Below are 14,218 nucleotides of genomic sequence, written 5' to 3' on the forward strand. Positions count from 1 at the left end.
GTTTCATGCTGATTGCATGTTTGTTATTCCTCATGTACTTATTTTAACAGAGAAACGTAAATAATCAATTACCCAGGAGTTTTTAAACTTCCTTGTATTTGCTGTGGATATCAGCCAAGGAAAACTGGATGGTACTGAGAGATATTCCCCTGTTTATCTTCTCTGCTATTCCCTGCCAGCCCAAGGACCCTGGTGTTTTCTCCAAGCCTGCCTGTAGCTTTACTGGTGTGAAGGAGTGGTGTGACAGCACGAGCCTGGCTGGTGCCACTCCATTCTGTCCTGAGGCTCCAGCACATCCCACTGACAGCTGCCTGCTCAGGAAGGTGTGAAGGTCCAAAGCCAGCAGAGATCTGGCAGAGCAGTACTGGAGCCCTAGAGCCCACCCCAGACAGCTCCAGCACCGCATGGGCATAGGCTGTGGCTGTGCCAAAAGGCGCCGTGGTGAGCTGGGCTTGGCTCTGGCTGGCAGGAACAGAATCTGGTACCAAACACACGGGAGCATTGGCTGCTTCTGCTCCACACGTGCTCCCACTGCAGTTTGTGCTCATTTGTCAGCTGCAAGATGGGCACCACGTGTCAGGGAGCTTTGCTTCAGACTGTTTTGCAGAGGTAGTGTTGGATTATGTCAGGGTGCACTGCACATCATAATGTCCAGGTGACCATCACACAGGTTTAAACCCAGCTGCTAATAGTGACAACATCAGTACAGACATGATGGCACATCAGGGCTGAGATACTGGATGCAAAGGTAAATTCTTGCCCTCTGTAAAAATGAAGGAACACCACCAGTCTTACCTGTCTTCAGTATTGTGGTCAGTGTTGCTAAGAGTAAAATCCAGCAGGTCGTGATTTTCCTTCAGCTACAATTAGTCCATACCCAGAGATGGACACAAATTCACCAAAACCATTTTGCATTGTTATTTGCGGAATGAAAACCTATTCTCTAAAGGTATACCCCAGCAGATTAGAGAGACCACAGCTAAACTCTGCTATTTACTTCCAGAGAGAGAGCAGGCTGAGCTCACAAAATAAATATTATCTAGTTACTCAGGAAAAGTGGCAGAAGAGGAAACATAGCTACTTTAAAGAAATTTCGATGGCAATAACATGAAAGAGGACAGGATTGATTTAATGCTTCCAGTCTGATTCCCAGATGAGGAATCAATTATCTTGCATCATTTAATCTCCTTATGCAGGTCATGACACAAACTAGAAATTAGAAGAATCGTGTCTAAAATGAAGAGCAGTTCTTAATAGTAGTTAGCATCAGCCTCAGATTTTTAGAGAAAAATATAGCTAGGATTTGGGGAGCTCTGAAGGGCTGGCTGCACTGGATTTCTGCAATCAGACCTTAATATTTTTCAAGTGGGTTTGTCCTTGTTTACCTAATGGAGATGAAAAGCAGTTATAAGAAAAGAAAAAAAAAAATCCCTTTGGACAAACTCAAGAGTACAAGGAGCATGATCTTCAGAAAACTTGCAAAAATGTATTTACCTGCTGTGTTTGAAACTATCCTCTGTCATGGCAACTTTTTCAGACAAACCAAGCTCCTTCTTTTTTTAACATCATTCAACAGAAATACCATATGGTCTCTGACCAGGTACAACCTCTAGCTAAACCAACAATTTTTGAAACAAAAATTCCTAGGAGGAAGAAATGTGATGCAGTAGGAGCCTCCATCTGAATCCCCTCCGGGCTGGAAGAGATGATAACCAAGTTCTTGTCCATATACAGCCTCCCACTGAGATTGTCAATTATATTTCTTGTGTGAAACTGTTGACATAATCAAGCACAGGCATGAAAACAGAAGCAGTATAGCTAAAGAAAGATCCTTATTTTGTCAGGGAGTTGTTTTTCCTACGAACCAAGAGAAAACTAGGACACAGAATGTAAGCATTACGATTAACTTTCAAGAGAAGCTAAAATTATCCAGGATTATACAAATATAATCAGTTTTGATTTATTTCCTGTGGCCAAAAACAATTCAGCATTGAAGACAAATTAAGGGGGTTGGGGTAGTGTGTTTTGGACTGTGTTTTGGGGTTTTTTGCAACAACTCCATGATGAGGCCAATGTATTTTCAAGAAGTAAACTCAGCATACCTATTCTGAAAACTCTTTAACAAACCTTGGAAGCGTGAATTTAAATTTTGCCTTAAACTCCATATAGGAACTGTCCAAAGCAGTGGTTTCTAATCAAAATCAAATCAGGAACTAGCCTTATTGCTTGTAGTCCCTGCACCAGTGGCTTTCAGTGCTCTTTCTTCCAAGTAAGCAGAGGCCAAAAGATTTAGGAAATAAAATCTTTTCCATTTCTCACATCACTCTGCATAATTCCACTCTCTGACATTTTTCCCAGCTTTGTGTCTTTTCCCAGAATGCCCCAAAGCAGTGAGCTTTCCCAATCCTTCTGGTACTCACCTGCATCTCAAACTAGGATTTCTGGATCAAGGGATAGAACACCTTGTATTTAACAGCATAAATGATGGGATGTGGGGAACACATACAACAAAGGTAAATTAAGGGCTGACCTGTACTGTACAACCTAATTTTTACACCAAAGAGCTCAGGAAACCAACTATGTATCACTTTTATTCAAGATATCACAAAGAAGAAATTACCGCAGCGATTTCTTCAATATGTACTTAACACTGCAATTTTATGACCCTATAACATATTGTACTCACCAAAATACCAAAACACACCCTATACTTAGGATGATCCTGGCAACACAAGGACATGCTCTACAGAAGGATCTGGACAGGCTGGATCAATAGGCTGAGTCCAACTGAATGAGGTTCAACCCCCAGGTGCTGGGTCACATCTACTCCAGGCAGTGCTACAGGCTGGGGCAGAGTGCCTGGAAAGCTGCCCAGCAGAAAAGGAGCTGAGGGTGCTGGTCGACAGCAGCTGAACATGAGCCAGAAGTGAGCCCAGGTGGCCGAAAAGGCCAATGGCAGCCTGGCTTGTGTCAGCAGTAGTGTGGCCAGCAGGACCAGGGCAATGATTGTCCCCCTGCACTCAGCACTGGTGAGACTGCAGCTCAAATCTTTTCAGTTTTGGGCCTCTCACTGGAAGACACCGAAGTGCTGGAGTGCATCCAGAAAAAGGAATGAAGATGCTCAAGGGTCTGGAGCACAAGTCTAATGAGGAGTGGCTGAGGGAACTGGGAGTATTTAGCCCAGAGAAAAGGAGGCTGAGGGAGAAAAACCTTTTCACTCTCTACTCTACAGCTGCCTGACAAGAGGTTGTAGAGTGGTGAGGGTAGGGCTTTTCTCCCAAGTAACAAGGCACAGGACAAAAGGAAAAATCCTCAAGCTGTACCAGGGGAGTATAGTTTGGATGTTAGGAAAAATTTCTTCATGTAAAGGGCTGTCAACACTGGGAAAGGTCACCCAGAAACATGGTAATCACTGAAACACCTGCAGGTATTCAAAAGACGTGTAAATGTGGCACTTGGATATGATTGAGTGGTGGACTTGGCAATGCTGGGTTAACACTTGGATTGGATGATACCCTAAGGGTCTTTTCCAACATAAATTATTCTATAATTTTATGACATAAGTTACTGAAAAGATTTAAGACCAAATAAAGTGATTTGTACTGTTTGCCTTGTCAGTTTGTCTCAAAAAAGAAAACTTTAAAAAACATTTCAGACTAAAGCACCATTCCTGAAGCTTTGCCAAAAGCTTTCTTGTGTCATTGCTTTGCATATCAAGAATTTTCAAATAAAATGTGCTCTGAAGGCTGCTTCTGTACCTAAAGAAGACAGCAACTCCCACTGTAATTGTTAGGTACTGGCTGTGAATGATAGGCTGCAGTTCTAAAAAACATTACTGTATATTTTCCCAAATAACCACAAACCAACAAGAAATGTTTGAAGAAGGCTATAAGATGCAGAAGGAAAATGCTCTGTTTTGAACTCTCTCCACTTTTTCATGTGCCATGTTTTACAGATACACAGGGAGGGTTTGTTTCTTCAGGGGAAGACACCTCACACTTCATACACAAACCAGCCAAAGTGTTCTTGAGTGCCACTGAGGTTCCAATATTCCTCCCCACTTTGGAGGACAGCCAGGAGACTGCCTGCCTCTGGTGTCCTGCAGGCTGCTGACTGGCTCCTGCTGGCACTGCAGCAGTCTGCCCTGTGGATTAAAAGCAAATGCAATTGAGGTTAAAACAGGCAGTGCTATTTCTACCTAAGAAAGCCTTTCATCTTCAAAGGAGGACTTTCTACAGTACCAAATGATAATCAAGTTGAAGTGACTTCTCAAATCTGCTGCTGATTCTGCACTTTAAAAAAAACAAAAAAAACCAACATTTTCAGGATTTAACACTGCTCTCAAGAAAATTACTAAGAAAAACCATACTTTCATTTGGCATAAACCTATACACAACACCAAATAGGGCATCTTGGTCATGCAGCTTTAACACTGTTGGGATTAACAAGTAACTGTATGTTCATTGAAAGTTATTTTTGTGAAATGCTTTAAAAATCCAAGCAGATTATGCCTATGTACATTTCACAGCAGTCACTGACTATAAACTCCTATTTAATACAAAAGAAACAATTGGCCCTAACTGGTGTCACATATTGGCACACCATTATTTAACTTTTAATGTATTAGGTCAGTGACATGGGCAAATTTTATTCCATGCTTTTATGCTTTCATTCCCCAGCCAGATGTTTTGAGAACATACTAAACACCACAAACAATGACCTAAAACCCTCTCAGGCCCAATGAAAGTCTCAGTTCTGCTCTTTGCAGCAGTAGACACACACACAGTATATCCCCTTCGGCTGGTTGGGTACCTGCCAGTTGCCACATCTAGGCAAGACTGGCTTAAAGATCACCTTCATATCCGATTATCCTCCCTTGGCCTAGGCTATAATAATTGTCCACGTTCCCCACACAGCCAACAGAGAAAGACTCTATTTGGTAAGGCAGGTATCTTAATACAAGATAAACAACACATGTAGAACAAGCTGCCCCCAGGTGCCCAGTGGTCTGGTGACTGTAGGGGAAACCAAGACAGCCAGCACAGAACATGCAATCAGCCTTGGGCAAGTTGAAGTCAAGCAAGCTTGATTTTTTGTAAGTGATGGAAAAAAATATCAATATGCAAAACTGTGACCAGTAAGAACAGCTAAATAGGTAATAACTACTCATTATTTCTTCACAGTCAAAGAATAAGGGCAGGCAATGAACCTAGAACAGAAGGGAAACATTTTTCTACATTGTTTTACTGAAACTCACAGCCATAGAAGCAAGAGTTTTATTGGGTTTGAGAAAAGGAGATGGCATCACTGAGGAAAAAGACCTCAGGTTACTGAAAACAAAATACAGTTGCCATTCCCTGTCACTTAGAATATTACCCACAAAATGTCAGATGCTGGAAGAAAACCAGAGCAGAACAGCCCAGTGCTGCATACCCTCACTTACATCTTTCCTTTTCTCCCCAGTCGTCACTACTGACAGGCATCTCTAAACGCCCTCTGCTGAATTCAGTTCCATGAAGCAGTCCTCTAAACCTCAGTTGCAACACTAGGTGGCAGGGAAACATCTAGTACACCTACAGCACTTGAGAAACTTGAATGCAGAGTCTCCGTTCGTGGTAGTTAAGGGTTACTGCAATGCAGCCATCTCACTTTCATACAACTGGGTCTGCTTTTCATCCTTACACATCTTTGGAGATCAGTTTTTGAGTACATTGCTGTGTTCATAGTCCCACAGGTTAGTGATGTCAGAATAAATTCTGTCCCTGAGACACCTTGCCCTCTCATTTAAGAAACAATGGACAACTGCAAAATGTTTCTTCCTCTCCAAAGAGTTCTTTGAATTCCAATTTTGTGTTTGAAATCCTAATGATCTCCACCTCTGAAAAAACACAGCAACATAACACTTACCTCACATCTCTATTTTTCTAAAAATTCCCTTTTTTGTTTAAAATTCGTATCACTTGTGTGCTACTTGTGAAAAAAATGCTGCAAAGGGGCAATGAAATGAGTTCTGCAACTCACTAAGCTGCAAAAGCAGACAATCCCATGGAAATTGTTCTTCAGACCATACTGATCCTCCTGTCAGTGCACTCTCTCCCTTCTGCAAAGAGGAAAAACTTCAGACTTGTACCATTCTGTTCAAGATTTCCCCCCCCCTCCTCCCAAACTGTGAGAGAAAAGTATGACCTTTTCTGAGGAATGCCAAGGCCAAGTTTCATAACAAATTTGTGTGTGTACATTTAAAGGACACCACCACTGCACTGCAGCACAGTTTGCTGCTTTCCAAATTACAGATGTTTCCTATGATGTTGCTGGCAGTACAAGTGAAAGGCTGACATTTAACTCCTGCTTCGTTCACAAAATTTAACGAAAAATGCAGACAATTATTGTCATGGGTGTCAACACTTTCCATTTAGAAGGACAAAATCAGCACACGATAATCATTCTTTGCATTCAGCTTTGTATCAGTTTCTCAGTTGTACAGAGAGATGCTGATGCCTTCTACTACATCTTTTAAAAATCTGCAGGGAAAAAAACCCAAGGTAAGCACACGGCTTTTTAAGCAGTGACACTCAAGAAGAAAGGACAAGTAATTAAGCCACAGACTACAAGTAATACATAAGGCAGCTGCTGAAAGTGATCTTGGGACACAAACAAATCACAGAAAGTCACTGAACTGGATTTTGATTTTCATAATGAATGATAACTGGAAAGTCTGTTACATTTCTGAAAAATAATTTAATACAAAAATTTTAAAAACACTGATGTGCAAGTCTTTGCTGTATAAGAGGAGGTACATTTTCACACTTTAAAACAGTTAAAAACACTTGTACGTAGAATAGAAATTCTCTTTTATATAAACAAAGTGTTTCTTTGCCAACAGCAACTGTCAATTCAGAAACACAGAACTGAGATGACACAAGAACCAGACAGTCTAAGCACTGCTATTTGTGTCAAAAAAATTATGCCACCCTTTTCTTTCTACAGCTCATCATGCTTGTATGTGAATTCCCTTGCAGATATAAACCCATCACTGTCTTCATCCTCTTTATCAAATATGTCTTCAACCAAAGCATCATGTTGGGTGTCATTTACCACTGCTCCATGTTTTTCAAATTCTTTCTTCAGGTAAATTTTCACCTGTTAGACAAAAGGTGAGAGTGAACGTTTTCAGACTTAGGAAAGAATTGATTACTGCAGCATAACAGAGGGATGCTATGTTCAGGACAGTGGTGTTAGATAATAGATACCTCCCCTGCTATGGCACTGCCAGAATAATACTTGTCTAACTGATCCTGCAGTCCCTTTGAGTGAAGGGTCTTTAGTGACAGAAGTGACAGTAAAACTAGCAAAGCTGTTGCCATACATTTATGGTGTGTGACTCAAAAAATGAGTCAGGACAGCCTGTCCTCTGATGTCTATACAGTAAAGTACAAATAGCTGGGCAGAAGTTATTAGCTACCAGTTGGTCAGAGACAGATTTTCCACATTCTAGCACCCTGACAATCCAGTACATGTAAACAGCCACTCCAGATATACACAGAAATCTGTCCACAATCTCCGTGTTTGCTGCTCCAATGGCAAATACCTTAAAAAGATTTCTAGATATCTCAAAATTTTTAAGGACAAAGACCCAAGGCAGGTTTTAAACAGATCACTGGAACACTTATATTAAGCAAGATACTAAGGGTAAGCAGTGTTTTCAACAACATCAGTTTGGTTTCAAAAATGTTAAAGGTTTAACTGTGGAGATCCCAAGTGTTCTGAATTACAGAGCCTTTTACAAAAATCACAATACCAACATACTCGTCTGTAAAACAGACACCACTTGTATAAGACCCATGGACCATGTTTCAGGTCTGTTATACTCACTTCAGTCTCTGGCTTTTCTTAGGGTTATTGCTTACATTCCTAATCTGCAGACATAAAGAACTCAGTGGTTTATACTAGCTTCTCATGGATCACTTTTGCTGAAAAAGCAAAAGTTTGAAAACAAGAGGCAAACAGATTATGAATGATGGTGAATACATGTCCTTCACAGAGTGAATGCTATGAAATAGGTTTGCCCTACAGGAGAAGAAATCCCAGTTTATTAATAAATCAGCAATTAAATCCAAAAGAGCCCTGAAGTCTGGTTTTATTTCTAAGATGCTTTACTTTATCAGTCTTCCATAAGCTTGCAGCACACAAGTCACATGCCTGTCCTCAGCTTACCAAGGCTCCCTTGGAACCTCCAGTCCAGAATTTTCACTAGGATGCAAGGCCCAGAGCAGTGCAGCATAGATGTGCATTCTCTTCCACTCTCCCATCATGTTAGATTTGCTCACAAGAGAAGGATAACCCACTCACCTCTTGCTTGGATAGTTTCCAGTCATCATTAAGATCCATCTCTTGGAATGACTCATGAGACCTTGGTCCATTTCTAATTTCTAGAAGGTCAATGTTGAAAATCAATGTGCTCTCAGGTGGAATTTTTCCTGCCCAAAATGGAGAAAAGGTAAAACCAACTATATATTCAATGCCATACAAAAGCCATATGCATCAGAGCAATGCTCCAGCAAGCCAAGTCATTTCAAGGCATCCTGCAGTTTGAACTAGTAAGGATAAGTAGCTGTAACAGTGATGACCACAACCATTTCAGCCTGTAGCCTGGACTATGAGAAGCCCTTACAGCATAAATGCAACTTTAGATGCAACTAGTTTTGCTGGAGACTAGTAGGTGTTGATGCAAGCTCTTATTCAGCAATTACCATCACAAGTTTATCAAACAATGTTCTTGAATATTTTTTTTCACAGCCAGAGCCAGATAAATTGGTAAACAGTAAAGGAGACTGTACAGTCAGTCAGGCTACACCCAAGACTAATGCACAGGGGAGCAGAAAAAGAGAATTTAGTCCTCTGGATACCCCATCAGACCACAAATTCCTCTCTACTGCCATCTGATACCTTGTATCTGCCGTTCTGCCACTGGGAAAATGTCTTTTGCAGAGAAGACAGAAGGGCAGGGATGCTGTTGGTCTCCCAAAGCAGTCTCTGGACTCAGGGCACAAAGCACAGAGCTATTTCCAAACACACAGCAGAAACTAAGTACCCAAACCTGAACACAAGGCATGTGTTACAACATCATTTTTGATGTAGGTGAACAGACCAGTAACTTCCTAATAGTGCCACAGAGCACTCCCTCATGCTGCCACACCTCAAGGATTTCAGTTTATCAGGCACTGGCTTTTACAGAGATGTGATATGGCCCTCATGCTGATGGCTGAAGCTACTGTCAAGGACCTTTTAGTACATCACTTTGCTTCTCTATATAGAGAAAGGTTTAATAGGACCAAATATACGTCTATATTGGACAGCAGCACTCCAAGAAATACTTCTGTGCCTTGACAAGACAGGGAAAAATAATCCACATCTACCACTTCAGAGCTATGGTGGCAAATACACCCTGAGCTGCAATAACAAACAGGCTTGTATCTTCTGGAAATACAGGGCACAATGCCCTGTTTAGGATTTGGAATACAGGTAATTTTTTTGAGTGTTATAGAAAAAGGCATCTGACTCAAATGATGAGTCAGACAGCAAGGTGGGAGGCTAGTGAAATTAAGTGCATTTGGAAGAAAGCATGAAGAAAAAGAAATAATTCTGTCTTCAAGGGCATCACTTGAAAACAGCAACATAATTATGCTCAAATACTTCAAAGTCTTCCTAAAGCAAGTAATTTCTTATAGCAGTTAGCAGTGTTTAGCTGCTTAACTTTGTGCACTAAACACAGAGGTGAGGTTTGCAACTCTTTGAAGAACAACTATAGTGCTTTACATATTAATCAAACAGTTAGGCCAATGATGACTACATGAGCACCTCAGCATTTCATATCATTTTGGGGAAAAGTTTACAGCTCAGCCCTACATAAAGACAACTAAGTGACAACCACAAGGTTCCCGTTCTCTACTAGAGACATTATTACCTCTAATACTGTATCTTGAACCATAAACCACAGCTTCTAGAAAAATACTTGTTAAACAGGTACATTTAATAAAGGAGAGTATGAGGTATGCTGTTGGTATGAATACTACCTGGGATGAGGTAATATGGAGTCCTAAGCCTGTGTCAGTCCTATTTGCCAGAAAATACAAACATGCAAACAGTCCTCATTCCCAAAACAGTCTCACACTGATGGGAGAGAACATCAGCAGGATGGACTCTATGTTCCTAGATATTTACCCTTTCTGCTTTGGAACCTTGCACTACCGTAGATCATTCGTTGCAAATCTTGTCATGACATAAACATTCATAATAATTGTTCAAAAAAAAGTTAAACTCATAAAACAGAAATAGAACCATTCAAGCTGTCACTCGCTTAACTGCATATTCCAAATCTGGCCCTCCTGTTAAAGGAAACTGGAAATATTTGAAAGGAAAAGCCCCAAACACCCTCAGTAGTAGACAGCTTGAGAAAACCCTGCAAACAATGTTTCTATCTGTCTGCATAGCAGTCAGTGCATTTTCAGTAGGTGATAAGGTGACTGCCCATGCACAACATACTGTGGATAACAGAGACAACTGCCCAAACTGAAAACAGCTGTAAAAAAATTATTGTCCTGATATGGAGAAATAAACAGTGACTTTTTACTGCATCATCTAAGAATTGGTTGGGCAGCAGTACAGGGAGTTTCTTATGGTTCTAAAAGAAACCTGAAAGCAAGAATGAGGCTTGCACATGCACATTCATGAAGTGTTACCACAAAAACAGATCCAACAGCCAAAAAGCCAACTGTTACCTAAGCAACCACCTCCACTTGACTGTAAAAGAAGGGAGGAAAAAAAAACAAACTAAAAAAACAAGAAGAGGCATGGCACTGTTGAGCACAGAACTAACAGAAAAGACACTTAGAACATACTGCACAGCTACCATCAGTTTCTGGTTTGTTTTTTTTTCCTGCATTCATCACATAGCCACTTAATGGCTATTACTGCAAGAAACAAATTTATGAGAAAGAACACCTGACTCACTCAATTTTTCTTCTCTAACGGAATCAACCTGGAAAGCTCAAAAGCTCGCTAACCTCTCAGGCCAAGAATAACAGTAAAATACAGAGATTAGAAACAATTAGAGCAAGAGGAGTGTTTCACAGGTTTTACCTTTCCCTTCTTTTCCATAAGCAAGGGCTGGTGGAATAGTTAGCTTCCGTTTCTCTCCCACACACATGTCCTTCAACCCTCTGTCCCAGCCTTTGAGAGCTTCCCTTATGCCAAGTGTAAACCACATAGGTTGACCATTGTTATGCTTGTGACTGGAAAAGGAATAAAACACTTCATATTTAAACATCAAGTTCCACAAAAGGCAGATGGAACATACTCATCATGTAGATATACAGTTAAAAACACAGCACTACTCAGCATCTTGACATCTCTTAAATTAAAGACCAACACTTTCCTTGGGAAGTGGAAAGAAATAAAACAACATTTACCTGGTGTGTTTATGACAACACTAACCAACCCAGATCTCCACCTTCACTTCCCTGATCACCTACTTCCACTTGGAAACTGATAAGACTAGAAGGGCATTTTTCATAATAATCTGCAGTCAAGACCATTATAAATTGCAAATATAAGCTCAGCATGGTCATGATAGCAATATACGTTTTAACATGCTTAAAAGAATCCGACTGATCTCTTTCAAAAGAAGCCATTGGGGGAAAAAAAAACAAACAGCAAAACAACTACATAACAGTCCAGAAAAAAAAAAAAACAAACAAGCAGAAACAAAAACATGCACAACATTCAACTTTAGATTCGGGAGACAAGATTCTTTTCTGATTTAACCAGGTGGTACAACCCAGACTTCTTTCACTCTACTAACAGACAAGGAATTTGAAAGCTCTATTTACTAGTCATGCAGGAAAAGTGTTTAAGAAGAAAACAGAACACTTACAGAAGTTAGTCAGCAGCAAAAACTTTAGTGTGTCACTAGAAGTCCTTTTAAAGAGGCAGGTTAACTACAAGAGAAAATTAGTGAGATTTTAGCTGAATCATCTGCAAGAGCATAAACATGCAAAACTGTCTTTTTTTCTTCTGATACACAAAAGTAGCTTTCAGGCAGCCTACAGAGACTTTAGTATTTTGCTGTCTCCCACTATTAACACTTCGTTGATGCTTTACAGAACATTCAGCTTTAGCAAGTCGTTTCAGGCTCTTAGCAGATTCCCTCGAATTTCTGGCTCTTCCTCCTATTTGCATTTCTGTGGCTCTGGTATGTTGACTTGTCTTGTTAGGGGCAGGTAAAGAATGATGAAAATCTGTGACTGTGCTGCCAGTGGAAGGGCACATATAACTTTTTTTTAATAATGGTTTGCTTTAGAAACCAAACAGAAATTCATGTGTAGCACGAGACCCGTTAAACCGCTGAGATTATATACCACCTAAATCACAGAATCATAGAAAGGTTCGGATTAAAGATCATTCAGCTCCAACCCCCCTGTGCCATGGGTCGGGACACCTTAAACTAGACCAGGTTCTCAGAGCCCCATCCACGCTGGCCTTGAACATCTCCACGAACGGGTTTTCAACAAGTTCCTGGGGAACCTCCAGCGTCTAACTGGAGTCCAGTGTCTAATTATCTTCAGAGTAAAAAACTTATTTCTGCTAACCTAATTGAAACTTGCTCTAAGTTTGAAGGCACTCCCCCTTGTTCTGTCACTAAGTGCCCTTGTAAAAAGTCGCTCTTCATCTTTGTTCAGGTAGCGGAAGGCTACAGTTAGGTCACCTCAAAGCCTTCTCTTTTCCAAGCTGAACAATACCAGTTCTCTCAGCCTTTCCACATAATAGAGGTGCTCCATGCATAACATCCTCATTTTTACAAAACACCACATAGCTCTACTTCCTACAGACTGACCAGAAAACAAATTCTAAGCAAGATTTATTTTATAACCTTGGGAAAGGAGATTAGCCTTACTGTTGGTGCTCATCTTGAACAGCATTGTGAGACACTGCTTCACACCAAACTTTATGAGAACAGGTGGCAGTGGGAAGGGTCCCAATGACAGGTTTATGCTGTGCTATTTAAACTCTTTTATCCCAAAGCAAATAAGGCGTTAATGCATTACTTTTCTTTCCTTGTACACAAGTAAATGCAAGTTTTGGGTGCTTGGGGAGAGAGCAGTGAAAAAACAAAAACACTTGCCCTTGACAAAATGCTCCTTACAGAGCTATTTGCAGATGGATTGCGGACTGCTGCGAGAGGCTTAGATTCAGGAAAGCATGACCATAAGAGATCATCTATATTACAATAAATAAATAAATAAATAAAATACACATAAAGGAGCAGGTCCAGAGAAAGTGCACCGAGATTGTCAGAGGAATGGAGCAGCACCTCTCCTACGAGGAAAGGCTGAGAGAACTGGGATTACTGAGATTGCTAAAGAGAAAGCTCCAGGGTGACTTAATTGCACCTTTCCAGTACCTCAATGGAGCCTACAAGAAAGATGGAGACAATTTAACAGGGTGAGTGACAAGGCAAGAGGTGATGACTTTAAACTGAGAGTAGGCTCAGACTAGATATTAGATTTCTTTACTGTGAGGGTGGTGAACCACTGGAACAGGCTGCCCAGATGAATTGCTGACAAGCCATTCCTGGAGGTGTTCAAGGTCAGGCTGGATGAGGCTCTGAGCAACCTGGGCAGAGCTCCAAGGCGCGTCGGATGCTCTGAGCAACTGGATCTCGTGTAAGGGTCAAGGAGTCTTTAAAGTCACTTCCCACTCAAGCCACTCTATTTATATGTAGATATATATTTATGTATGTATACATACGTATACATATATGCATATTTCCCCACGCAAGCTCAGCCAGCAGCTCGCTTGGAGAACACGCGCCACTCACTTACGTCGAGTGAAACATGGAGCCGTCCCTCTCCAAGTAGCCCTCGTAGTGAACCAACATCATGTCCCCCCACTTGGTCCTCCTGTGGCAGAGGAAAGGCTTGTGCAGCACCTCCACCTTCACGTCGGCCGCGGGGGGGATAAGCGCCGCGCCCGCGCAGCCCAGCGCCGCGCACAGCAGGGCGGAGTGCAGCAGCAGCGCCGCCGCCATCGCCGCCGCCTCGCTCCCTTCACCGTGCCGCCATCCCGCGCCCTGAGCCCGTCCGGTCCGTCCGACGTGGCAGCGGCGCTCACCTCTGCCAGCCCCCGGCTCCCGACGGCCCGGCACCGGCGGTGCGCGCGC

At 41.6% G+C, this 14,218-nt stretch overlaps 1 protein-coding gene across 1 annotated transcript; it reads right to left on the reverse strand.

Annotated features, from left to right (window-relative positions):
• Positions 1–6,775: 6,775 nt before the first annotated feature.
• On the reverse strand, positions 6,776–14,086 carry FKBP14 (FKBP prolyl isomerase 14). The gene is made up of 4 exons (XM_062496051.1): positions 13,881–14,086; positions 11,140–11,291; positions 8,350–8,477; positions 6,776–7,140 (listed from the first exon to the last, which is right to left on the reverse strand). Exons 1-4 carry the CDS (start codon positions 14,084–14,086, stop codon positions 6,982–6,984), a joined length of 645 nt encoding a protein of 214 aa, XP_062352035.1. The 3' UTR covers positions 6,776–6,981.
• Between the last annotated feature and the right edge of the window lie 132 nt (positions 14,087–14,218).

Source organism: Cinclus cinclus, chromosome 1, assembly GCF_963662255.1.
Source record: "Cinclus cinclus chromosome 1, bCinCin1.1, whole genome shotgun sequence".
NCBI classification, from domain to species: Eukaryota; Metazoa; Chordata; class Aves; order Passeriformes; family Cinclidae; genus Cinclus; species Cinclus cinclus.

Bases quoted from the DNA above. Each gene is read 5' to 3' on its own strand.
- FKBP14 (XM_062496051.1), bottom strand. From the start codon at position 14,086: ATGGCGGCGGCGCTGCTGCTGCACTCCGCCCTGCTGTGCGCGGCGCTG. The intron at 11,292-13,880 runs GTAAGTGAGTGG...TTCCTTTTCCAG, and splicing joins GGCTCCATGTTTCACTCGAC to TCACAAGCATAACAATGGTC. The intron at 7,141-8,349 runs GTGAGTGGGTTA...TTTGTCTAACAG, and splicing joins GGAAACTATCCAAGCAAGAG to GTGAAAATTTACCTGAAGAA.